Genomic DNA, 27,562 nt, shown 5'->3' with positions numbered 1-27,562 from the left:
TCAGTGAGCTCAGCATAGCTGCAAATAAAAAAGCAAAGATGGTATTTTCTTGTTTTTTGCTTTTAATTTTCATTTTACCTGGTATTTTCAAGGTTTTAAATAATTTCATTCCTGGAATCTACTTTCTTTAACAGTTCAGACTTGCTATGTGCAAGGATTTCAAAAATATAGCCAAATGTGATTTTTTTGGTTTCTTACTGTTTTTAAATAGGATCAAAAGCTTGTATGGATGTTCTGCCTTTGATTTACAGGCTATCATTGTTTATAAATCAGTGAAAATGAGTCAAATAACAGGTTCAAACTAAACCACAATAAAATGCTCTTTAATCAAGATAAACAGTTTACCTTTTTTTTATTAAACACCTCCCAAGCAGATAAAAAAATGTTTTTCATACCACTGAAAAGCTAAGAAAAATACCTTTTTATTTGATATCAAAGCTTCCAAGTCAGTGTTTCTTAGTTTGCTCTATAAATGTTTCTCACATTCTGTCCCATAAAAGTCTCCTTTCCTATCCCACCTCACTTCAAATTCAGCCTGTGATTTAAGCCTGTGATTCCCAAGTCCACAGAGACTCAATGACAGATTTTAAGCCTGCTATTGTAGCAGTTACATTGCACTAGAAATAGAGGCAGACCTCTTCAAGCATGATTTGTGTGAGACATGTTAGAGTGGGCCAGTTTTCATGAAGTACAGTATCCATGGTTTTAAAATCCAGACTATGAGGAATAATACTTAGGCTGTTAAAAAAAAAAGAAGATATAAAAGCCCAAATTACTTGCAGAACCAAATGCCAACAGGTTTCTAGTCGGTACAGAAAGGGATATTTACAGGTCTTCATTAGAGTAGAGGGCACTACTGAAAGGTAGTTTTAGACGTTATACATATACATTTTAAAGTGATGAGTTTGCTGGTATTTGTTTTATTTTGGTCTGAGCTATCCCCAAGCTTCAGAGACCACAAGAGATCAACAACAGCATGAACAACATGTTTAATCTTTCAAAAAGATGTATACTTCAGTTTTGTCTCAGAAAAGGTAGGCTACATAGAGAAATGGATGAAAGTTCATCAGCAATTTTCCAGGTGACCAGTGCAATTCATAAACAATTTTACCCCTTAAATAAAATATCTAATTTGATTTAATTATGTTGTTTGAAATATTAATTGCCCCTTACTGGAATGCTTTTTAAAAATCTTGAAATTTTTACTAAAATTTCTTCCATTCACTGAAGATGATGTAATGTAACACCTTCCACCTTTATGTAAGTAGTATCTTCCATGTTTTTAGTGAGGCTTATGACTTCATATCCAGAATGTGGATCTGTCTTTTTTTCCATGCTTGCTAATACCAGTCATTTTGGAAAGGGCATATTAGCAGCTTCATACACAGGAAGCAGGACTGCAGAAACAGGCTTGGTGGCTGTTTGCTTTATCCTCTCCCTTTTTCATGCATTGTTCAAATCACACTCAACATCTCCCCCAAGGTCAACCATATGATCACATTTTCCCAGTCAAATCTCTCCTCAAGAGCTATTTCTATTGCAAAAAGTGAGTCAGCAAAATTTCTTTTATTTAAATATCTCAGAAATAGTCACTCACTTTTCATGAAATTGCAGCCAGAGGATGAGTTTCTCATCATACTTGCTCTGGAAACTTTAGACAGAAAGCGAAGGGAGGGTGATTATTAGTTGTTCCCTTAAGTTTTATTTTCAAACTCAGCTGTTATAAAAGAGTTTGAGTAAGAACGCAAGCTACAGAACCAGAGCTGACCCTCATAAGAATTCAAGGTGAACTGATAAAGTGAACCTGCCTCAGTCATGGCTCTCTCTAGGCACTGTTTTTGACAGCTCTACCATATGAACTTCTACACACGTATAAACAACTTTCACAAAAATGCTGAAGGTGAAAAGGCCACGTTTGTCCTAACAGTTTAAAATGGCTCACAGAGCTTTATAAGGTTCATTCATCCATCCATCCTGAGGCAACCACGCAAATGCTTCCTTACTGCCACGCTAAGATGTTTCTCCAAAGACGGGCTGGAGATGGTAATAGAAGATACTACTTTGGATCATTAAAAAATTATTGCCAAAAAATTAGATCTGCAGGGCATGTTCAACTAAGGTGCACCGATTTTTTTATCGTGTGAACAACCCATTGCAAACAGAGACGTTCGTATCAGGGGCAGATGAAACTGCCCGGGAGCTGCCTGCGAGGGATGCCAGATCCGGGCGCGGGGCGTTCAGCAAAACCTGCGCCAAGGTCGGGGATGTTCTGCTGAGGCCCAGGGCCACCAGCCGGGGCGCCGACCGCCATCCCAGGCACAGACCGCGCTCCCGAGGCGGGCTCTGCTGCGGCTCCCGGCTCGGGCCGAGCTCCGAGCGCCCGGGCCGGGGCGCTGGGGCCGGGGCCCGGGGCGGTGCGGACCCGCCACGACCGGGCCGTGACGCCGCTCGCTCCCCGGACCCCCGCGGTACTTGGGGCGGGATCGCGCACCGAGTGTCCGGGCCGAGCCCGACGGTGCCGTCCGGTCGCGCCACGCTCCGTGCCGGCCCCGAGGGCTCTCACGCCGCGCCGCGGGGAGGTGGCGGGGGCTCGGCGGGGCGGGGGGAGGCGGTGCCAAGCGGGCGGGGCCCGGGCTCGGTGGGGCTGTGGCAGTGGCGGTGGCCGTGGCCGGGACTGGGCGAGTTGGAGCGAGCGGCGGCGGCGGCGGTACAGCTGCGGCGGCAGCATGGCTTCGTCGCAGGGGAAGAACGAGCTGCTCTTCGCCGACTGGATGGCAGCGCTGCCGGGCAGCCTCCACAGCACCCCGCTCACCAACCTGGCCATCCCCGGTGGGTGCTCCCGGCTGCCCGCCCCGCGGCCGCCCTGCGCCGGGAAGGCGAAGCGCTCGGCGCGGTTCAGCGCTCCACGCTCTGGGGAGGCGGCGCGCCCCGGCCGTGCTGCCGCGGGGCTCCGTGGAGATCCCTTACCGCGCTGCCGCGGGGCTCCGTGCCCGTCCCTCGCCGCGCCGCCTTGCACTGCCTGTGGGAGTGGTGGGAGCCAGCGGGGCAGGTGCAGGCAGAGGCGCCGGCGGGACGCGGCTCCGGCGGCTCCGCGCTGTGAGCGGCTGTGGGGCGGCGGGCGCGGAGTGCGCGGCTGTTTCTGGGGTCGGGGAGGGAAGGGAGCCTGTTCCTGTACCGCCGGACTGGCGTAGCAGCCCGAGCAGTAAACCTCGCCTAGGACCTAAATGCCACTTACTGCCCCTTTCCCCGTAAACTTGTGCGGCGAGGTCGGTCGGAGCGGGGACGGACGCAGGGCTGCGGCTGCGGGAGGGGAGGCAGGCTGCGGCAGTGTGCGGCTTCGTGTCATGTCGCTGTCAGAAAACGCTCGATCTCAACACAATTCTAAATAAGATGAGGGATGGCAGGTGATGGTATTCAGACTACGAACTGTTTCCTGTCCTGCCTCAGTATTTCTTTTTTGTAAGATTTTAACTGTGGTTGTAGACTTAGGCAAAATACATGTTAGAATGCAAACCAGTAATTGTTTCAGATGATCTCTGGTTTGAAGGAGCACCTCAAGATTTTGCAAGACCTCTTTACCAGCATCCTTCCTCTCTAAGGTGTCTAACTGAAATGAGGTTTCAGAGATGTTGAAGATCTAATGTCTTTTAAGCTTCTTATGAGAAATGTTCGCTTCTTGCAAGTTTCGTGTAGTAGGTGCTCGTGTTACACCAGTTGTTATAGTACTAAAGATACTTTAGTACAATGTAATAGCAGCTGAAATTTGTGATAATGTGTTTTCTATAGTTTCATTTAGACGCAGGTGTGCCCTTCTAGAATTAAATGTCTCTTAGTTTCTTATGGTTTACACAAGCTATATCTAGCATTTCACTGGCTACACTGAGTGTTGCTGTTGGTTGAATATATCCTGTGTAAAATTGTGTCCCTCCAAGGCATAAGAACCCAGCATCTGCAATTGTTCCACCAAATTCTGTTGGAGCTGTAAAAGTCTTCCAGTGTAATAACTTTTCATTAACCCGCAAACTGTGGAATGCTCTTATGGAATATTGGCATGATGAGAAATTATTCTCTTTGGGATGCATGGTGGTTTTTCCAGTTAGATGTATTGTTTTAGAGACTTTTTCCAGGTTTGAGGAGAAATGATGAAACTTAACTTGCTTCCAGATGCAAAAAATTGCCTTTGTTATGCATCACCATTAAGTGACTTCCTTTACCGAAGGAAACATCATGAGGCTGTTACTGGTACATCTATCTCACCAACATCTCTCTGTTGCTTTCTTACTGTCCACATTTTTTTGAAGTGGACATTTCTCAGAGCTTTCTCAGTAATAATGCAAGCTTTCACACCTTGTTTAAATTAAAAACAAACAAACCAACCAATTTACAGTGGGCTGTTCATGTTAATCCCAATATAGCATTTAACAGTGAGCAAGTTCTGCAGGCTGTAAGGGGCAGAGACTGAGCCCTTACATTGGCAGAACTATTTTGTTAATGTAACAGCAATGCACGCAGACTTGCTTTTTGTGAAATTAGCAGAAAAACTTACATGATTTGAGTGGCGTAGCGTTAAGACCTTTGAAATTTGTCCTTCTTTTAGTGTAAATTGACACAGACTTTTATCTGCCTGTCTCACTTTTAAAATGCTAGGTTTGGCAAATAGAGTCTTATGGGGAGGGTAGCAATATAGTTCATGTGAATTTTCCAGCTAGGGAGCATGGCACACAGACTAGAGGTATCAGTGTAGTTTAAGCACTATCTTTTAACAGTAGATTTATTATTATATTCAACATACAGTGTGGACATGCACAATAGTGAGGAAAAGGGCTAACATGGGATTGGTTTCGTCCTTTTAGAAGAGAGAACCTTTTGGACATTCTTAATATTTATATGAAAGTTTTCTCCCATATGTCTACAACTGAGCATTAATAACAGGTGCATAGTAGCTGTTAGCATGTAACTAGTATTCAAGTAGTTAATGCAAGGAATATGTGTAATCCAAACCTTCATGTGTCAAGGTGGCGTTAACCTGTGAATTTTTCACTGTTTTTGAAGTCAGTGTTTAAGAAGTAAAATATTCATAGTATTTTTTTACATTGTCTTTTTTTTTTCCCATACTAAAAGAAGTTAACGGTACATTTTTTTCTGTTTTTTCCAGCAGGATTTAAACTTCCCTTGTGCAGTAGGAATACTGATTTTGACCTTATTTCAGCTGGATGAAATTCAGTTCTGGAGCCAGAGTCCAACAATGCTAATGTTGAAGAAAACAAACTATTAGCTTGAAAATGTTAGAATGAATTTTCCATTACAAGGGGTGTTCCTCCGTATTAGGGGGGAAGTGTTGTTTTATGAATCATCACTACATTTCTCATTGTCTAGAAGGAGTGCTTGGAACTGAGGTGATACACTCAGTGGTCTTTGCACAGACATGCTTGTATTATTTTAGCTGTTGCAAAGAGAAGCACAAGTCCCATAATATTCTGTCGTGATTGTATTTAAACTATATTGTTGAAGGAATTTTCTGTTCATAATCTGTTTAAAAATTGTGCTCATACTCTTTTATTGTTCAGTTGCTAAGCTTATGCAGGTACAAATTTATACTATTTACCACCCCTTATACTTTTATAAATAACAAATCTGTGCTGGATTTTTCTCATATTTCCGTAAGTTCTTCTACTCATTCCATTCTCCACAGTTCAAGCTGGGTCCTTTTGTTTTCCCAACTGCAGGAACCCTCTAGATGAGACAGAAATCTCTAATATAGCTTGTGCCAGCTTTGTGGATCAGAAACTTTTCTATTTTAATTTCTTCCACATATGAGGATGATGCATTTTCTATGAGGTTTTTGTCTTTGTTTGAGTTGATTATGTCTGTGTTCTCTTATGCTGCAAGTGGCAGATTTTCCTCAAGTGATAATGTTAGCAAATAACAGTATACAATCTTTGGAAATTAAATGATCTGTTAGTTTCCAGAAAATGCTGCACAAATTTAATCTTCTATTGCTATGACAATTAGAATAATGAAAGGATATATTCTTAGGACTTTGGGTCAAGGTGTACATCTTCTAGTGCTTGCAGACTGCCTCTTGTGTTAAAGGATCTGCCTGGCTGAGCTCTCAACAGTTTGTCTAAGAAAAAGGTGGAGGACTGTGGGTTCTGGTCTTTGAGGGAAGGGTGTCTTTCAGTAGTTTATAAAATTTGGTTTTGTCAGTGCCTGTGCTTCTTTGACCAGGATTTAAAGTAAGTTTTTGGAGGCATTGCATGTTTATAGGACTGAAATCATCATGCTCCCAAGCTGAGGCTGAAAGGTGAGGTATGGAGAGCCTGTGTATTCTGCTGTGTCAATGCACCTGCCTTAATTTGAGCTGGTCATATTAGTCACATGCAGTGCAGAAAAACAGACATCAGTAGGCAGCATTTTCTTATGAATTGTTCCACTTACTGATCAATAAACTTTCTCACTGACAGTCTTTAAATATGTGTCTAGTTTAATATCAGAGTCTTTGTATGAATAATTTGTGCAATCATTGTTGCCTTTTCTCCTGGTGCTAATATTCCAAGACTCTCAGAAGTCCATGAGAATAATTTATGATTGAAAAGAATATTTTCTTCCATAAGTAACTCACCTCTCCATCAAAACTGGTACTAGCCCAAGATTCTGCCATATGAGCAGTCATGATGCATGCTAGGGCCATTTCTGTAAAGTATGGGTAAAATCTTTTGAATGAATTTAAGACTCAGAATATCTCTTGAGTGCATAACTTTCTGGAGCTGTGATTATTCAGGCTTTTGTTTCTGATTTCCTTGTGCAGATGAAACCTGTGACCTCAGCATATGTTCTTGTTGCTTGAAAATGCAACATGAACAATACAATTCTTGTGAAAAGTATTTTTCCAGGACCTCTTTGGCTTCTGTCATTTTTCAGATGGGATTTTAATTTTTTTTTTTTAATTTTGACATATAACTTTCTTTGTCCATCAACTGGAAAGCAGTTGCTAGACACAGCAGAGCTAGCTTGGCTCACCTCAAATAAGAAGCGTCAGGTGGAATTTTTTAGTACTACCCATCTTTAGAAAAAGGCTCAGAGACTTGAAATTTCTATTTCCCACTATCATCATACTTTGCAAAGAAAGATCAAGACCTCATAGGGAGTTATTTCACAAAGAGGAGGATGTGTAGTAGTGTCAAATATCAAAGATGTATTAGGATATTGAAGATGGTTGGGGGAGACTTGGGAGAAGAAAGTTAGTGCAACTGGAATCTTTTGGCCTTTTTTGTGATCAGTAGCACTGCTGTGTTAACAGAACAGGTCTGTTTCAAATATTTTAACTTCCATTGTAATAACTTGCAAATGTTCAAGTGATATTTTGTTTCTTGGATAGACATTTCCCATTCTCATTCCCTTGGGGAAATTCTTTCACCTTAAAAAAGTCTAGAACTTCTTCCTTTTAGTTACATAGACACACAGCATTTTCACTGTTTAAATGTTATTAGGAAACTCTTTAATTTTGATCTTGAATTTTAATCTTAATTTTGATCTTGGATTTGACTGAAGAATGAAAGATGGTTGTCTTTGAGATGTGGGATCTGTTTCAGCCTTTTCTGTCTGCTCCCGGTCAGCAGAATATCTCTGCTTCACTTGCCTGGGTCCAATTTTTTTCTGTACAAAATTAGCTTTGCCTAGAGCTCTAAACTGATGATACAGGTAAACTTATAAATAAAACTATAATGTAAGTCGCCCATTAGCTTTTGACATGTATATGTACCTGGAAGAGTTCTTTCTTTTCCGCTGTGCCTTGCACTCAATTTTCAGTGGTTTTCTACCAGAAGTAAGTACCTTATGCTTTTTTTTTCTGATCAGAAAATGAGCAAATATTCTTACAACTTTTCTTTAGGATAGCTCTGTTTTAGTTTGTTGACGATCTTTTTAAATCAATCACTTTTATCTACAAAACAGTTTCTAACTGGCCTTGCACGTGCTAATGTGTCATTTCCAACCCTTTCAGAAATATTTGTGTGATACAGTTTCCTGTGGCATTCGCCATTAATTTCTCCTGCTGTGACATGTTTCTAGCACACACAAAATAAAGCTGTTTGTTTACTCACACTGCCGTAAAAATCAAACAGTTCGAACCCTTCGGTTACTTGCCCATCTGCTACCAGAGGTAATTCGAAACTGCCTTTGCTTGGTTTCCCAACAGGGGCTGTTTATTAATCCAGCCATCTCTGTCCACCGTGTCTCCTGCAGCTCAGTTCCAGCAGAACTGCCTTCTCCAACCTGCCTTGCATCCTGCCACCGTGGCAGGTGTGGCAGAGGGAACAGCTTTGTTGCCATCTGGAATTATTTCTGTCTTTCCAACTCAATGAACTGCTGGGGTTTTTAATCTCTTATCTGAAAATTTCTTGACTGTTCTGTGTATCCAAACTGCCCTTACCTTCTGACAGTCTTTAACTTTGTGTTTGGTGTGTGTTTTATGTTTGGTAATTTCCTATGGTTCTTACTATACTGCAACTTGAACTCTTGTCTTTCATGCAAAATGGATTTTCCTTTGAAGATGCTCAACTGTGACATGATCTCAACTGTGTAAGTAGTTTAAAATGCAGATCCTAGGTAGACAAAGTTTTGCAGACTGTAACTTTAAACCCCCTAAGAGTGCTGTGCAATCTCTTCTACTGTTCTGTATAGAAATAATAATTAAAATGCACACTACTTTTTAGAAATTAATTGTATGCAATTTATATAGCATTCAAATATAATGTATATAATTTATTTATATAGCATTCAAATATAATGTATATAATTTAAATAGCATTCAGATTTAGTAGACAGATTTCTGTTTGACTGTTCTGCTCTTCAAAGAGCAGCCAGTTCCAGGAAGAATAACTTTCATTCCCATCTTACCCTTTCTTCAAAGTAGCTTGAAATTATAGGTGCTTAATTTGCGAACAGATCTCCTTGTGCAATCCCTACAGTATAGCCCCTGGGAAACTGCAAAAAATATAATTGGGAAAAAATGTGGTTCAAAATCTGAAGGTTTGGATTTTAATCTAAATTTTTGCAAAGTTGAATGGTTTTTAATTTGACCTACTGTAGCAAACCTTGGTTTAATCTTTTCCATTACTTTGAACAGCTATATAGTGTCAGCTAATAATGATACGTAAAGGCCGAAATATGTAATTTCATTTTAGAAAGTCCCGGTTTCTATTTTCTGTCTATTTTAACACCATCTCAGTTTTCACCATAATCTAATTTGAAACAAATTGCTAAAACAGTTTTCAGATGCTTTGCCATTTTTTGAAATGGTGTCTCAATATTGAAAAAAGTTAATCTTTGGCTCATCCAGCCTCTTACCTGGTTAGCTCACATACCTCATGCTTAAATATTTAGTGTTTCAACTATGAAAATAAAATGTTGTAGAGTACTTTTAAAACATAGAGGGTGTAAAGAAGAAACAGATTTCCTTTGTTTTGGTTCCAGGCTTTGCTCCCTTCTGTGTATGTCACTTAGGATGTGTCAGATGACTGGAGATACATGACATGTGCTGCTGCCATCAAGGCAAACACCTATCTGTGAAGTCTACTGCATTATGAATTTTGCTTGTAATTTAAAAAAGCCAGGATAAAGGCCACTGAACTAATCTAGCCTTTAATAAATTCTGTAGCCATTTTTTTAACGGAACAAACTCCAGTGAGATAAATAGTATACTTCATGCTTTACATTGTTGTCATGCTGTCATCCATAGTAGCTTTGTGTTTGAATAGAAATTTTTTTTAAATCCTATTAAACCCTTGGCTTTTCTTTATATATTGGCAGCTTGGTTTTATAATTATGAAAGGCTTCTAAACTGGGATTTAAGTGAGAGTAAGAAAAATGTAGAAAAGGTGAGTTACATGTAGTGCTGTGCAATCAAATTGATGCTTTAGAGCCTCAAAGGTTATTAGTTTGTTAGCTTTGCTAAATCCTCTAATCTCAAGGAGCCCACTGATACTGAGGCTGGCCTTGCTCTTAGGAGGAGAGCTGGGCTAGGAAGTCTGCTCAATGGGTTATAGAAAATTTCACTGACCCCTAGGCTGCACTTTGGAAGTCAAGTTGTTTTGTTTTATACTGCAAAGCTCACAAAAGCTTTTGGTGGTGTTCTGCTTTCCATCCATTGTGCATGCTACCCAAAAGTTGCTTTGTCAATGGAGAAGTTTGAGCAGGTGCTCATTCTAGGTGCTAAAACAGGAATCCCAAGAGATTGCTGTTTTAGGTTTAGTCTTCTTTCTTTCTGTTGAAACTCTCAGATTTTGTGAGACTGTTCTAATTGTGTAGCTCATGTTCACAAATACTGTATCAGAAGCCATGCAAGCTGGGGTAGTGGTGTCTCTTGTATTTCATGTGTGAGGATGATTTTCATGTATTCCTATCATGTGATCAAAAAATGGGAAACACTTGGATGGGTTCCCTGAGATTTGAGGTGCCTGCATATCCAAGGGGGCTCATCTGTGTGTGGTGGGCAGATCAGGAGATCACTTTGAAGCTGCTGCAGGAGGCAGTTGCCAGTTACTTTTTCCATTGCTGGAAAGCAATGGAGATTGTGTTGGCACTCAGCACGGCACAATGGGAGGAATAATTCATTCACTGAGGTGAACAGGCTGGATTAAACTGGTTTTGGACAGAAATTCCCAGTTAACCTAAGCCACAAAAAGGGGGAGGATATTAATTGGAAGAGGCGAAGATCTAGGCTGGACACTGAGTAGCAGATGCTGTATTTGTCTGTATTCATCTGCATCCTCCTTGCACTAATAAAATCACTTTTAAGGGGTTGCATCAGTATTTTTTTTTTTTATAGATTGGTATATATTTGGTACATATTTTGGTATGTTTAAATTCAGGACACTTAGACCATGTGAATCCAAACCTGGAATTGTCTGTTTTGGACCATGTTTATGTGTTTGCTTGTTTGTTTGTTTTGGTTTTGTTTTTAATGCTTTAATCTTTCATCCACCTTGTACAGTTATCTCACCATTTCCATGGTTGAAGTGAAACTTTGCCAGTGGTACGGAAGTACGCAGTTTTGATGAATTGTGATCTGCAAAGCATTGCTCAGTTGGAGTTCTGCCTTCCTCTGCTTCTGGTGCAAAATTGACAGCTGTTCTTCTTTCAAATAGGAGAGATCACCTCAAAACAGGTGCTGTCCATGATGGGGATGGGGAACACATGTCTAGACATGCTCAAGGCTTATCTTCAGTGTGTGCAGGCTATTGCTGTGAGTGGGAGCTGGACTCCTGCCGTTAGCCAAGTGTTATTTAGTCCGTGTGCCGAGTGAGTGTTTTGAGAAACACTTTATAAGTTGACAATACATAAGGAGAAAACAAGCCAGCTTCAGTAATTTTTGGATGTATAACAGGGGAAACAAGCCAAGGGACACTGTGAAGGATGTGAACTGCACATGTACAACTGAATGCCGTTGCTTCTGGTGTGCATGAGGCAGGATTTCCTTTAGAAATCACAGTGTGGAATATGGAGAAAACTGGGATTTCTACGATGAATTTTAATGAACTGGCCAGCAATGCTTCAGACTCTCTTTGCTGAAAACGGTGTACAAACCAATAAAACTAACACTGACTTCTTTGAGAGCTTAAGATGATGCTGTTCTTCTGGTGCTGCAGAGAAATGGTTGGCTTTTGTGCCATTATGTATTTGGCCCTGCCACATCATCCTGCTCTACAGGGGTCAGAACAAGCCACTGTAAGGCTGGGTGATCTGGTCCGTGTTGGGATTTCAGTTCCTAGCTGCTTATTAATATGCTTTGTACACCACAGAATTTTTACTGTTTCCTTTGAGGCCACATCCTTCTCGCAACCAAGAGTAATCGATGCAATTGGAAAGTGACTTCAGTTTTGCAGGAGAGCCCTGTTTGTATCTGGATTGAAAAAGGGTTAAAGTGGGTGAAGGTGGAGGTTTAGGACCAGGGAGAAGTGCTGTGTTGAAGGTACATCAAAGGTGCAGTAAGTTCAGTGCCTTGGCTCTGGTATCATCTCTGATCTGTATCACAGAAGAGGCTTAACGACCAGGTGAGAAAAAAGAGATATTCCCCTCTATACATATCCCTTTACTCTTCTGCCTGTGTACTTTTCGAAACTGGATTTTACTTTTTTTCAGCATGGCTCTCTCAGATATGCTAAGAGAGATAATGTTTCTTAATCTTCAAGCCAGCTATCTTAGGCTGTGAATTACCTTGAATTTTCCCATGGAGAAAGATGATGATGGTGTTTTGTTGTAATTTGTAGGGTTTATTAATTGGTTTTATATTTCAAAAGGTATACAGAAGTGCTGATAAATAAATTAAATTCCCTGAAAGCAGCTTCTCCAAGTCAAGTGAGAGATAATGCCTTTTCATTTTGGAATTGCTATTGTCTGCAAGAGCATTCTGTTTTTGCAATGCAGAAGCCAAGAAGCAAAATGCAATCCCTTTTACATCTCACTTTCCATCAGGTGTTACTTCTGCTCTGCCTTAAGAGTGGGATACAGGGCAGAAATACTCTATGTAAAACCAATAGAGATATGGAGAAGTATTCTAATTGGAAATGACACTTGAAAGTAAGTGGAGATAGGATAACATGCCTGTTCTTCTGCCTGCTAGATTAAGACAGTGCTTAAAAGAACTATATATGACAAAATAATGTGTTTTTAAAATTTGCACCAACTTACAGACAAACCAGGAAAGATCCAGAATAAAAGAAGAGAACTACTGTGTTTGCAGTGAACATTTTTTCATAAGTTCTACTCAGTTCATGGTTTGGGTGCCTTTTTTTCCTTCGGATTAATTTTCGGCAGTTTTTTTGGATAACAGGATTCACTCACAAGAGGAGAAATTTTAACGTGAATCTAACTGAGTCTGGTTTTCCACTGCCTTATAACATGTGTAAATGCAGATCTGTATGAAATGTCACTAAATTAGAGCAGTAACTGTATTTTTACTTTGTGCATTATGTAGGGTGGAACTGAGTCTGCCTCAGTTAGCTCTTGATGAATAAATTGCTCTGAACAGCTGAAGAAAGCAATGCTGACTAGATGATGAACTTAAATATGGCCCTCTAAAATACCCACTGTAATGCATGTGTCAGAAAGAAAAGTACTAGCTTATGTTGCTTATAGTCTTTAAGTGAACCATTATTAAATAGCTACATTAAAGAAAAAATAATCTATCTTCAGAGTGAAAAAAATCACAGGATTTACAGTTCAGCTTTATCCAAAAATTCCATTGTCTTTGCTTATGACCTAAATATAAATCAGGGAACAGCAAGAGATAAGCAAGTTTGTGGATTTTACCTATTGCATGGCAAAATCAGCTGACACTTACACTGTGATGACTAATGGTGCTAGATCAAACCCTTATGTACAGAAAAGGAGGAAATAGCATATAGTCTAATTGATTACTTTGAAGCTGAAATACCACTAAGTAACATTTTGCATTTTATCTGTATTGTAATAGTGTTTGAGGTAGCAGGCCTTTCACAGACTTGCTCCTTTTTACTGTAGAAAATAGGGTGCATTAACATTTATTTGTAATAATATGCTTTAATATTTAGACCAAAGTATTTAAAAGACAAGGCAACTTATTTTCAAAGTCTCAACATATCTTTTAAGATGCCGATGTAATCGAAGTCTGGAGAACTCTTGGAACTACAGTAAGTAAACGCTGAAATTTCTGGGTTTTGTCTCCCAAAGATGTAGTGATTTTTTTCCTGGAATTACTATGGAATTGAGATAGGCATTGAAACAGAAAATACTCTTCAAGAAAGGACTTTAAAATTTGGATTATTTGAGGCTGCATATAGTTCTTTCATAACAGCAGTATTGCTCTGTTTTCTGAAGCCCTGGAACACCAAGGGTCATCATACCTCTTTTGAACAGCTTCTTCCAAAAGACCAATTCCTTTGGTCTCTGATCTAGGCTGGATTTTCATGTTGCATTGCTCTGTGATGGCTTGAAAATACATATTTTAAATTATGGTGGGGAGAATAGAAGAGTAGCTGTCAAAAACACTATGTGGATTTCTGTATTGCATTAAAGATAAGGATTTATGGAGTTTTTGATACCTGGACTGGGCACTGAGAAGAGTAGTAGAGCTGGAGATCCTTGAGACATCACAGTGCAAGTGATCAGGCATGGTGACTTTGACATTAGTCCTGCCGAGTTGATACAGGTCTATACCAGCATGTGAAAACACCAGTGACTGGTGGTGGGGCTGGTCTGGGACAGGGCTTCTGACTTCTGCCTTTTGCTGATGCTTGAGCCAAAGACATAGGCTTAAAGCTTGTCAGAAAAAAAATGGTCAGAACATGGAAAGTGTGTGCATGTTTTATCCATCTCCATAGCCTTCGTATTAAACACAAATTATAAAGGACTCATTTTCTCTATCATGACAGGATGTTTTCTATGTTTTGTTGACAGAAAAACTAAATTACTTGATTAAAATAAGGGATGCTGAGGCAGGAATAGAAAATGAACCTGTATTTTATAGATCTTAATTTAGTGACTTGACCTTTAAGCCATGCATTTTCCCAAACATAGAGGAGAAGAGCTTCTTTTGACAGCAGATACATCAGGTTTTTTATGTTTTGTACCTGAGATTTGTGTGCTTTGCACTATGTCATACCAGCAAGGAAAGGAAACATTTTTCACAGGAAAGGAACATGTGCATCAGATCTGATGGCATGCAGAGCACTGCATTGCATCACCCACCTCTCAAGTGGTGTCAGAAAAGAAGGACCAGTCAGAGATGAAATCAGGCAAAAAAAAAAGTGGTAAGTGGTTTGGCCTGGCCTCACTTGAGAATCAAATAAAGGGTTACAGCAGCTGCAGCTAAACTGGAGGCTTGCAAGCTCTGCAGAGCAAGGGAGGCCAGTTAGCAGCACATTCTGAGTTACATTAGAGGTTGCATGTGCTGTCTTGGAGTTATATGCAAGCACTGCCTCAGCCCTGCGCTGGATGTTCCCTAGTGGCACCTGGCAGCACTTCTTCCCCTTTCAGTCTGGGAACCACAGACAGGTGGTTTTATCTGCGTCGTGTGGAGTTGTTTCCTGATGTGAAGGTTGTTAAGCAAGCTGCATATTGCTGTAATCTTTAGTGTGTTCTAGTGGGGAGAGAGGCAGGGTGTGAGCACTTAGAGGCCTCATAAGCATTGCCTGAAAGCATGAAGGCACCAGTATTTTCATCCATGCTCCAAAATGATGCAAGAGAGAGAATAAAGTAAAAAAAAAAAAAAGAAATAAATATTCTGAAGGCTGGAGGGATGCAGATGAGCCGTTTAGGTTACTACCCTAAATCTTTGCCTGGAGATTAGGGGGTGAGCACTGCCAGATTTAGCTCCATCTCTTTGCAAAGCATTGCTTCAGAAAGCTTCTAGAGCATAGCCCAGGAGTCTTTTGTTGGCTGATTTTGCTTTGAAGACTTCAGCAAAAGTTAAGGAAAATGTGTGCTCAGAAAGAGGGACACAGGTATTAATTACACGACTGTTGAGGAAAATAAGTGAAATTTACAGTAACAAGGCCTACATTTTACTGCTAAATAACAGGATATACCCAGGCATTTCACCAGCTGCTAAGTTTTTTGTGGGATCTGAAAAGACTATTTTACTTCTGCTGTTCTTACATGTGTTCCAAAAATACGCATTGCTGCGATACCCTGTCTAATAAATTTTGTACTCAGGACTCCTGTTTGGAGAAAACCATTTATATACCATTGCAGCCCAGGCCTTATTTTTAAAAAAATGTGAGTGTGAGAGAATTTTCTGTGAAGTTTGAGTAAAGTTAATGGTAAACCATGCAGGTGAAAGATTTCTGCAAGCTCAGAGCAGAAGGGGGCTGTGTTCTGATTATTTGGTGCTGTGATCAAGCAATGTTGCAGTATTGAAATACTTTATGAATGCCAAGCTTTGATGTATAAAGTGAAAACTTTTGGCAATTTTTTTTTAATAGCTTTTAATTTTTTATAACTTTAATTTCAAGCAGAATATCAAATTACTGAAGCCCTAAAAGGATGTTTGCCAGTAGGCCTTTGCCTACTCTTAGACACTTCCTGCTGCTCTTCTTGGCAATGAATTCATGATTTCAGAAAAATAAGCTTCAAGGAATTTCTTTGGGGATGAAGAGCGAGGCTGATTAATGACTTTGTCAAAGCAACAGGTTAAAATTTCTTTACAGTTGTCCTGTTGTGCGTGACACTTCCTAAAATATCCAAAATAAATCTTGGTAGCAGTGTTTGCAGTCAATCTGAATGGCTGCTGGTGAAGGCAGCACTGAACTGCTAAAACTGAGTACTGAACATGGCGCTTCTTCATTGCTGCAATGTTTGGGTCCTGTTTTAATTAAATTTTTTTTCAATAACAACCTAGCTGATAACAAGCTAATTATTGAAGCATACAAGTAATACCAATGTAAAGAAGCACATGAAAAAAGCAGCCTGTATTGCATCACAGGGAAATGGACTTGAGTTGGATAAAAATAAATGGAGAGTCAGGGTTGTTTTTTTTTTTAAGGGGGATTTTAAGCATGTTAAATTCAGGAAGAGACTTGGAGGGTGGCAAAAGTGGGTATTATGGCAGGTGAGGCAGCTGGGAAGAAATCGCCGCTGCTGTTGTTATCCTCTGTTGGGGTTTGAAAAGACAGGTGTCTGCTAAGGAGGGCAGGAGCCTCTCTTGAAATGGAAAATGTAAACCCCCTCCATCTGAATTATTACAGTTTTGAAATTAAAGTGCTTTCAAGCAAAGATATGGGAGTAGGAATAACAGTTCTTTATTAGGAAAAATAAAAATGCAGTACTATGAAACAACACTGACAGAGTGAGAATACAATCTGACACCCTGTGGTAGTAGCCCAATTAAATGGTGGCTGCAGCCCTCCTGCAGTCACAGGTGTGGTTCTGTTGAAGCAGTGATCCTGCAGAAGAGTGTAGTTTTCCTCTGAAGGTCCAGTGGTGGTGTAGATGGGCCTCGTCTTCCTCTGGGAATCCAGTGGGAAAAGGCTGCCTGTGGTGTTCCGAGGCTCAGATTATATCCAGGTGGGAATGCTTGGCTCCTCCCCCTGGGCAGAGCATTTCCCAATGGGATGATGTAATTTCATCAATCACGCAGTGAGACTCAATGGCCCATGAACAGAAGATATATCTGGAGGGAGAATTGGTAGTGGAAGAGATAAAGAAAACTGCCCCACCTGGTTTTAACAGGTGGCCCAATTAACAGAGAATGACTGCCCCACCTCTAACAGATGGCAATAGAATGCACACCCCTAGGTGTATCTTGCATTTGCAACCTAAGACAGCCATGTGCTCAGAACTGTGATGGTTAATGAAGAGGAGGTGGGTCTGGTGTGGTTGCAAATGAGATGGGGCAGTCACAGAATGAGCTGAGTTGGGAGGGACTGGCAAGGCCCTGCACAGGACCATCCCTAAGAATCACATGTTACGCTGCATGTGGATAATGTCAGATGGATCCTAGGAGCACTGGCTGTCGTCTGTTGCAGCTGATGCACTTGTCTGCTGCACGTTGGCAGCATGTTGGTGAAGTTTACTCATGAGGGAACTCTCCACAAAACACCTCCAGAAACTTCTTAAGAGATGAAAAATGTTCATCCATGCTTTGTTGATTTCTCTTGAGTTGCGATTACTTTCTAGCAGGAAGCATTTAGAAGTAGTTTAGAGAGTAGCAATTAAGATGCATTTATATTTCTTTATCAGGGACAAGTTTGGAAGAATATTGTAAATTTAGAGACTTTGCTGCTAATCCAGACTATGGGTGACTTGCCACAGCTGTTGCTGTATAAAACTTGATGCTGTGAATGCCTTGGTAAATGGTTTTCCCATACCATATGAGAGCTCTGGGCAGGCATTGGAAGACTGAATTTTTGTACATGACTTGATTTGTTCCCTCAGCTCTTCTTTGCAGGAGGCATCTTAAGCTCTATCAAAATGCAGTACTCTTTTATAGTGAAGTTTTGTGATGAGTATCTCTGTCTGGTAAAGAGCCAACATCTGTGACCATGGAGCCTGTGTCTGGGTTGTTGTGCGTGTGGCAGAATCTGAACCAATTGAATTACAGCCTGACGATTATGCAGAAGTCACTACTTAACAAGCAGCAAATCTTGCATTCTTTTTCTCTTACCAGTGAAGTGTCGTATATGTTTATACTATAACTGGAGGATGACAACCTCCAGTTGGGCCTTAATTAGTCATTGCTGTAACTCAGTGAAAAGTAAATTTATATTTTAGTTATTTGCTGGAGTCAAAGCACATTCTATTCTAGAAGAAAATGTAAAGTAGGGAAGATGCAAGAAAATATATTAACAATTAAAAGTAATGCTACTTTTCAATATGCAGATGTACTTTGAGGTTAGCTGTCCCTGACCCATGGGACACACCTGACCACATACTGTATCAGGCAGTTCGCTAGCTGTTGTCTGTAGCTCACTTCCCATCAGATCTCAGCTAGGCTGGCTCAACTATTATTTTTGGGTACTACCTACACTGTTGTTGTTCTCTGGCAGCATCCTTAAGCCCTGCAAGATCCAGACAGAAAATTTGATCTCTCCGTGAATTGTTCTGGGGTGCTCGTCATGTCTTCTGTTGTAGAAATACTTCCCTAAGATTAATGAAAGATCTGGTGATGCAGAAAAAATGGCTAGTGTCTCCCTCTCTGAAGCTTTTCTTATAATATGCACTGAAAAAGAATTCCTGTTACTTTAAATTTGCACTGTTTCTGAATATGTGCATTAAAATGCTGGGATACATACTGGGGAGTCCACTTGATACCAAATTATCATCTTCTTTTTTAGGCAGTGATGCTGACTTTCTGAGTGTCCCTGTATCTGCAAATGAAAGAAAGAACCAAGCCAAAACCCCACAATCACCACAGTATTTGTTACTCTGTTCATTCTGCTTGAACAGCCCTTTCACCTTCAATGCAATCCTCTTTTTACTCTCATAAAGGCGTTATGGCTTTCAAAGTGTGTTTGAGGTCCAGGTATGTGACACTGTAATTCTGTATAAATGTATGTTTTCTGCCTATGCTGTGCTCCATAATCATAGTTCTCTGGTTGTCTGGAAAGAGGGTATTGCTGTTTAGTATGTCAAAGCTGAATTTGAAAGCCTCAGGAAGAGCAAATGATGAGGAATTGCTTATCCCAGCTAAAGGGAAGAGGAGGAGGCTGGGGATACCAGGAGAAGATGTTGAGATCTTTGCCCTGCCTGTGCATTTCAGTCTGTATCCTTGGGTGCCAGTTGAAGATGGTGTCCTGTAAGTTGTTCCATGAGGTGTCCTTTTAAAGCTTTTAATGACACATTTTATTCCGATACTAGAAATTATGAAATCCTGAAGAGACCATTTGCTACATCAAGAACATGAAGAAAGTTGGTGTTAGAGACCCTGTGAGAGTCATATTTTTGATGGAGCTGTCTCTTCCTACAGGGTATGAAAATGTTTCTGAGTCTGATTAAAGAATATGAGCAATGATTTTTCAGAATGGCTTTCTGGTAGGATTATAACTATCACAGCATACTCTGGGGGTAGTCAAGAAGTGAAATATAAATGTCATTTTTCTCCATATATATTCAGCTTGAAATTAAACTGAATGTTTTTACCGATGAGACTGCTAGAACAACTGATAGATTGAGAAGAGAAATCTGTTAAAAGTGAGATCAGAGTTCTTTCCAGAAAAAGCACTCCATCTTAGTATGAGGTTTCAGGGTTGCTGTAGAGTCTATTAAATTGAATTATTCCATGGCTTGAACTGATGTCTTCCATGCAAGGCAACAGTCCAGCATCAATAACCATTACCTCTTGTGGCCTTAGAGGTAAAGCAACCTTGATCTGAAATGCCCTTACTGTTGTTGTCCGTTTTCCAGTAAATGCTGTATTGTGAGGAAAAGAACTTGGAAAGTAACAAATGCGTTTCTTCATCCACAGTTGATGAAAAACTGCAAAAAAGGAATATTCCATTTGGGACAGATTGTAGGCGTTCTCTCATTCAAAAATGAAAAATTTCTTGTTGAAAGCTTCCTTTCTGTGATGTCTGAAATACAGATTATTTTTTAAATTTTGCTTTTAACTGCTTATGTGTCATATTTCAGTTTTTTATGAGTATGGACTTAGATCAGAAACAGGAGTCATGGGGACGGAAACTCCTGGTGAAGAGCCAACATGAGCTGGCAATACTCAATACTCAAGAATTAAAGTGTATTTCAGCCTCCAGTGTTTTAAAGTTACTTCTCTTGTGGAGCTAGCTGTTACAATCTATGTTTGTTGAACAGCCTATTCTAATATGATTTTGGTGTGAATCTATTGATTTTGTCTGTTAATCCCCTTGGGATTTTCTGTTCTGTAAACCAACCATGTAAAATTACTTTTCTCTAAAATACTACCTTTCAGGCACTCTTGAACGATAGAATGTGTAAGTGTAGATTGATAGTTGAACACACAAAAAAAATTAATGTTATTTCTTAGTGACTTAAATAATACAGGAAATATTTTTTGAAATGGACATGTCATGTTAATTTAGGTATTACAAAAGTAACAAAAGTAAACCTTTTTCTGTTACCTACACGTCCTGGAAAGTGTTGTAGTCTCACCACTTTGCAGAGATTTCTGTTGGAAACCAAACCATTTTCACTACTTTTTATTAAATAAATAAAATTTTTAAAAATTCTTCAAGAGACAGAGGCTACTTCTGGCAGGGTTATGAAAGGATATTTCACTGCAATGCCAATTTTGCTGTCTGCTTCAGGAAGAGTATCACCTAGATGACTAAATAATTGCTTCACCTGTACATGCCCTGAAGCACTGAATCATTTTTTGGCCTTTAGGAGCAGAAATTGGGTTTTTAGGAGCCAGAAGCAAGCAGTGATACCTGAAAATATTCAATTGGACATTATACAGAGAGTATGTAGGCCGGGACAAAATTGCTCTCCAGACTGAACAAGGAATAGTAGTTGTGGAACAGTTAATCAAGGACATTTAATCATGGCTTCAACAATTTTTTATAACTATTTTTTTTCTTACTTTATTTCTTCCCTTCATAGTTATTACACTTAATTATTTGCTTGGCATAACAGATAGTGTAATCACATTGACTTGCAGAATTTTTGTTTTCTGTAAACTTATTGTCTTTTCACCTTAGTTGTGATATTTTCTCTTCAATATTTTAAAAATCAAACTTTTATTTTATGGTGTTGGACTTAGGTGCTTTATCTTCTAATCCTTTTTTGGAAGAAAAAAGTAATGTTTGTTAAAGGTTTTTCTTTGGATTTTTACATTCTCTGCAGCAGAGTAAGATGTCAAATATGGACTGTTTAGAATGAATTTATAAACATAGACTGCAGTGGAGTAGATGGGGTTAGACAGAACAAGGTATAGCAATAAGGAAACACATTGTTCTCAGCAATACTTTCTATTCAGTTTTTCTGTCTAAAGTATGATCCTTTTGTCATCAGGATTGCTTAGGTCGAGCTTTGTTCTCAAAATGTTTTATAGAAGCTTAATTCTAAGTGCTTACCCATGTGCTCAAAACAGGAAAAGTCAGAATGTGAATAGGGTGCAGTGTGACTGTGACCCTGGTTCAGTAGCTTACAAACATTTGGGAGGTACTAAATTAAAATTACAAAAAGGTCCTTCTTGAATGCGCTGACCAAGTGAACTTCCCTGAACACTTGCCTAACATTTCTTATACAAAACAATTGTGTGGGACAACAATTACTGTGAGTTTACTTACCACTGCCCATAAGAGAATAAATTGATGAATCTGACTGATTAATAGGCTGCAAAGTTCAGACAGTACTATTAATCCCAGCCGAATTCACTATTTCAAAGCAAACTGTGGACTAAGATACATAATATGAACAGTGAATCCTGTGCCTGGAATGTGAACAGCTGAGCTTTGACATAATGAATAATTGCATACAAGCCATATAAAGACAGGGAACCTTTTTAGTAGGTGATCAGCAGAAGAGTAAAGTTAATGAAAACATTTTAAATTCCTTGTTTATGACTAGCACTGGTGTCAGGAGAAACAAATATCTGTATGTATTTTCAGGCTTCCACTTTTTTAATATCAAGTGAAGATTAACAAAATGCAAATATTTTTCTGTGGCACGATGTCTTTAAAAAGTGCTCTTTGGGATTTTGGCTGACTTGCTCAGGTAATATGGATATCTGATTTAACTTTCATGGAACTGGTAAAAGTTCAAATTTGAATTTCTAAATCCATCTGGAATTCATGAAACCATGCTTTCCAGAAGTCAGAGTTAGGTCACTGCTGAGGTCCGTGAACATGTTGTCCTAAGCTGACCCACTTGAACCTTAAGCAAATACATGTGGGCTCCCCTGTGGACAGAATTTTTTATGTTTTCAAGACATTTTAAAAGTGACCCCATTTTGTGACCATGTTCAGGGTGTTTCCCTCTTCCTAATGCAGGGTGGACTACAGTCTGTCTTAGTCTGTATGTATTGCCAATTTCACCATGCATTTTCTAATTCCTGGAAAGGACAGTGAGTGGGATTAGATTGTGACAAATGATTGCAAGGATCCATCCCAGCCTTTTGAAGGTGTCTGTACATGTTGCATGCAGAGGAGTCTTGCAAACTTTTTAATTCATATATATATATATGTGTGTGTGTGTGTGTGTGTGTATGTGTGTATATGTATATATATATACATATGTATGTAGGCAGAATTTTTTAACAATTTGTGTATATATGTATATATATATATCTATATCTATTTATGTGTGTATGTGTATATATCTATCCATATATATTTGTATGTAATTCATTCATTCATGCCTTTTTCCAGCAGCCGAGTTAGGCTTTCACCTATAGTGATCTGAGCAATTAATTATCCTCTGCATATAGCTCTTTAGGGTACAGAGGTTAAAAGGCAGTATGGCTTTTCTTCTCAGAGTTATCACTACTTAATTGATACATTGGAGCTGTCAGTATTTGGTGTCCATGCTTTTGTCAGGCACCAATCTGTGCCACTGATTTGAGAGGTGGTTGTTGAAAGTACCTGAAAGATAAACCTTCTGTTCCTTAAGTATTGTAACCAGCTGAACACTGAGCTTTGTAGCTAACTTATCTCCTTGAATCTGAGTGAGAGGACTAATATCTGTCATGCCTGGGCTTCAAGACAACTCACGCACTTTACTACAGAGATGCTTCAGTCCCTGGGGTTTCTTTTTTTGATTATGGATGTCAGCTCTTTAAAAGACATTGTTAGAAAGGGACTCACGGGACCAACCTGCCCCTCTGCCCCCTCTGCAAACCTGAGTGTTCTCACTTGGGTGTTCTACTTGAGGGCTTGAAGATCAAAGATCTGCACTGGACTTGGGTACTTGTGTGCTGAAAGGAGTGCTCTTTTAAGTCTTGCTGAATTTGTGTAGCTGCTTAGAATCGTGGAGTCACAGAATAGTTTCATGTGGAAGGGACCTTGGAAGTTGATCTCATCCAAACCCTCTGCAATAAGCAGGGACATTTTCATAAGAAAACACTTGCCAGAGATGAGCATGGCCTTACTTTGAGTCAGGTCCTTGTTAAACCATCCTTTCATGTAGGAGAGCTGAAGAGGGTTCCTCTTCCTGTGTGGGATATAGCAGGCCAAGCCAACATTAACATTAACAGGGATTTGAAATTTCTCTTCATTTTGACTGCCACCAGTAGTTTTCTTTCTCTTCCTCTGCACTTTTTTTGTCCATCCATTTCTTCTCCTTGTAGACTGTAAGATACCCAGAGCAGACTTAGCAAACTTCAGTTCTACACAGGGGTAATTTTAGTAAATTTTAAAATTATTTATAAAAACGCCTCTAAACAACAAAACAGATCAAACCCACAAAAACTTCACAACACAAACAAACAAACAGAAAAACCCCACTCCAAAACCAAACAGGATAACGAGCCACACTTTGTATCGGATTGGCTGCTGGGCTTTTTTGGATTGAGTGAGAGGGAGCAGAGACCACAGGAACTGAAAAACTATTCCTGGGCCAAATCCTAGTTCTTTCAAAATCTGTGTTTTTGAAGACAAGAGAAAGCTTTTCCTCCCCAAGAATGGAGATTTCCCTGTCAACTTGTAAAGAGTACGGTTTTGCGTGGTGTACAGTAGTCACTTGGTTAGTGGGTACAATAATTTGGGTGTGTTTTAATCATTGCATTGACTCCAATGTGTATGTGTGTATGGGTGTTTGCATATGTGCACATGTATTTTTCTGTGTTTTTTTCCTTCAGGTGACTACTCCCTGTTGGAAGTTTATAAGGGATGAAATTAAACTCTATTTTGCAAGCTGCACAAAGAATATGGGACAAATCAAGTGATAGATGAACAAGTTAGAAAAGGAGGACCTGTTTAGAAACAGCGTTTCCTACAGGAAACCCTGACAATCTCAACAATCCTTTTCCAGAGTGAACATTGCCACATTTTCGCAGTTCTCTGTTCCTCTGTTTTCAGTGTGTGTGGCAGTTGCACACATGGGTGCCCTGCCCCAGGTAGTGCAGAAGCAGTTGAGCAGCAGGAATCCATGTAGAACCTCTCAGAGAACATGGATCAGTTGTGTCTGCTCAGGTACATTATAGTGATGATTCCTGTACTGTTTGCCAGAGAAAAACAGCATATTTGTCAAGGCAAATTATTTACTAAGTATTTAATATTTTTACCTCTTTACCACTTGTAAATGCCAGAGAAGTTAATTTAACTCACCAGATCACATAGTGTCTGGACAACTCTCATTTAAAAGATACATTATAGTTGTTTCCTTTCTCTCAACACTTGTACAATACCTGTCTGATTTGGCTGGAGAAATCTGGTAGGGGGGAAAAAACTAGATAAGGGAATTGTGTTTTCCTGTGTGTTAGCTTTAATTTCCCAGAAGCCCTTTGTGTGAGAGGTACAACCCACTTTCCTGCTGCAGATAGGTACCAGGCACTTTCAGCATCCCCATACTGTGAATTTACATTTTTGCAAGATTGCATTCAGCTCAGTAACCCTGTCAGAGACATGTTCCCTGTGAGTGACTTGGAGTTGATGCTTTGTCTCTTTGTCTCTTTGTCTCTACAGTGATAAAACTGTAGGATTTAGGGCCACAGATCAAATGCCATTTCTCTGCATCCAAGCCTCCTTAGTAGCTAAAACGTCCCTGGGAAGGTGCTGTCTCTGTGTGGTCGGCAAAGCAGGGTGAGCTCCTTCAGGACTTCTGACCAACCTCAGAGGGAACCTTCTATGGAACGCACAGATTTTATCTGTAGATTAACTTGTGTTATCTGAAGCAACGTAACTTTTAGCAATGAAATGGACCATAAGTCTGTGTCCTTGTAATTTCTTCAGTTAAATGCTTGTCATCCTTTCCAGCTTTGCTGTGATTGTTTTGTAAGGACATGTGCTAAGGACATTCTCTATTGAATGGAACCTAATAGGGCATTGAAATATTGATGAGTAAAAGGTTAATTTTTAATTCCCCATCAGTCTGAACTGCTAGAAATTCAGTGTGCTTCTGTCCAAGAGACTTGCTGACATTATATGGTTTAATGCATCTGCAAGTTAAATGAGCATGGAGCTACAGGATTTTATTTTGCCAAAGACCAAGGTGCTTTGTGCAATAGAAGGAAATCACAGAATCATTTCAGTTGGAAAAGACCTCTATAATTGTCAAGTCAACCATTAACCTAAAACTACCAGATTCACTACAAAGCCATGTCCCTTAATGCCACATCTGCCCGTCTTTCAAATACCTCCAATGATGGTGACTCTGCTGCTTCCCTGGGTAGCTGGTTCCAATGCTTGCAATCCCTTCAGTGAAGAAGTTCTTCCCAGTACCCAGTCTAAACCTTCCCTGACACAAATTCGAGGCCATTTCTCCTTTTCATTTAATTTGTTACTTGGAGGAAGAGGTGGACCCCCACTTGGCTACACCTTCCTTTCAGGGAGTAGTAGAGAGCAATGAAGTTCCCCCTGAGCTTCCTCTTCTCCAAGATAAACCACTCCACTCCCTCAGCCACTTCTGACAAGACCTATGCTCCACACCCTTCACTTTGTTGCCCCTCTCTGGACATGCTCCAGGACATCAAACTCTTTCTTACCCTGTGCTACTATGTGTAGTTGTGCCCATGCCCCAAATTCTGCTCTTGCTTACCCTTCAATGGTCATCACGTAATGCTGCACCCATTGAGCTAAACCAGCCATAAGGTCTTCAAAAGCTCATGCCAGAAATCATATATTAATGCATTATTATTGAGCATATCTGAAGAATAATATAATGTAGGCACAGATGCAAAACGTACATAGTTGCACATTCCTTCTTTGTGCCGGATCAATGGCTTCCAGTCTTGAATACTTGCATTTCTGGTAGTGTCTTGGGAGACCTGAGCCAGCTAGAGTGATGGTTGTCTCACTTCTGTCCTCATTTGTGTTTTGGTTGTTTGATGGTTTTGCCTGATTAAAATGCATTCATTTATATTATGTTTGTATTTTGAAATACATGAAGATGGTTACAAATCCTGATTTTTGTTTGTGAGACATAACTTAAGAAAATGTAATGGAAAAAAAAAATGCTTCTATCTGCTTTTCATGGTCAAATGTTGTCTCACTGAAATGCATGACACACAGTTAATGTGTTGGAGCCTCTTCATGCTCCAAGATTAAGCAACAGTTCAAGAAAAAAGGACAAAGAACTTCAGAAGGTAAGGAAATGTTTCCTACTGCCCCAGGAAAATATATTATTCAGTGACCTCCCCTGTGCCTGACTGAGCCAAAATCCATCAGAGTCAGTGGTCAGGTTGCATTTCTGTTTGAGAGAACTTCGATTGCATTTGCATGAATCATGGACTCTCAGTAGGTTTGGCCACAAGGAGAACTGCTAAGGGTAGGTCACCAAAATATCTTCTTCACTGGTGGCTGTCCAAAAGATTGGCTCCATTTATGCATTTGCTATGAAAGCATTTATGTGAGGCCATCTCTGGCATTGTAAGCTTAGCTTATAAACCTTCACTGCCACAAGAGACAAACTTGGACTGTTTCGCTCTTGCCTCCCTAATGTTTTTTGTGGTTTTTTTTCCCTGCAAAACTGGAGAGATGATTGCTGGTATATGCACAGTAATAAAGCTTGTCAGACACAGACAGTCAGAATTCTTCTGAATTCACATTTAATTTATTCACAGCACAGCACGCAGCAGAGCTGATGGCAAGTTAATGTGCTGCACTTTAATGAGATAACTGTTTCCCTCCCAGGTTTTGAGGTTTATGCTAGTTTTATTTGTCAACCTGGCTAAAGCCATACGGAATCACAGCTCTGTACTAAAATATTTTATTTGCTTAGCTGATGCTTTTGCCAGAGGAGAAAATGGTGAAGTAATTAAATAGCACTGCTTTTATTTTAGAACAGGAATGAGGGATTTTTTTGAGTTTACAATATGTCCTTGTCAGAATTCTGGCTCACAAATACTACCTAGATAAAAATATTCTATTCAAAATTTTCCAGTTTTGGTGGAATTAAATTTCCATCCATCTTTGAATTGATGCCCTCTTTTCCTTTAGAAGTATACATTTCT

General features: G+C 39.8%; 1 protein-coding gene and 1 long non-coding RNA gene across 3 annotated transcripts in view; both read left to right on the top strand.

Annotated features, from left to right (window-relative positions):
- Window positions 1–2,000: 2,000 nt before the first annotated feature.
- The window catches only part of PLCXD3 (phosphatidylinositol specific phospholipase C X domain containing 3), a 79,349-nt gene continuing 53,787 nt past the window's right edge, over window positions 2,001–27,562 (top strand). The window contains exon 1 of one of the 2 annotated variants that reach the window (XM_026794604.2): window positions 2,001–2,043. In XM_026794604.2, coding sequence (XP_026650405.2) covers window positions 2,016–2,043 — 28 coding nt within the window. In that variant the 5' untranslated portion in view covers window positions 2,001–2,015. Of the gene's footprint in view, window positions 2,044–2,608; window positions 2,830–27,562 lie in introns of those variants that run through there. The other variant, XM_074533710.1, reaches the window with a different exon arrangement.
- Window positions 2,843–21,039, top strand: LOC113459484 (uncharacterized). Its single transcript, XR_012578315.1, has 3 exons — window positions 2,843–8,580; window positions 9,811–11,167; window positions 18,813–21,039. It is a non-coding gene; the product is annotated as an uncharacterized LOC113459484 (long non-coding RNA).

Source organism: Zonotrichia albicollis, chromosome Z, assembly GCF_047830755.1.
Source record: "Zonotrichia albicollis isolate bZonAlb1 chromosome Z, bZonAlb1.hap1, whole genome shotgun sequence".
Classification (NCBI taxonomy): Eukaryota; Metazoa; Chordata; class Aves; order Passeriformes; family Passerellidae; genus Zonotrichia; species Zonotrichia albicollis.
This window is presented reverse-complemented; position numbering and strand designations above follow the sequence as displayed.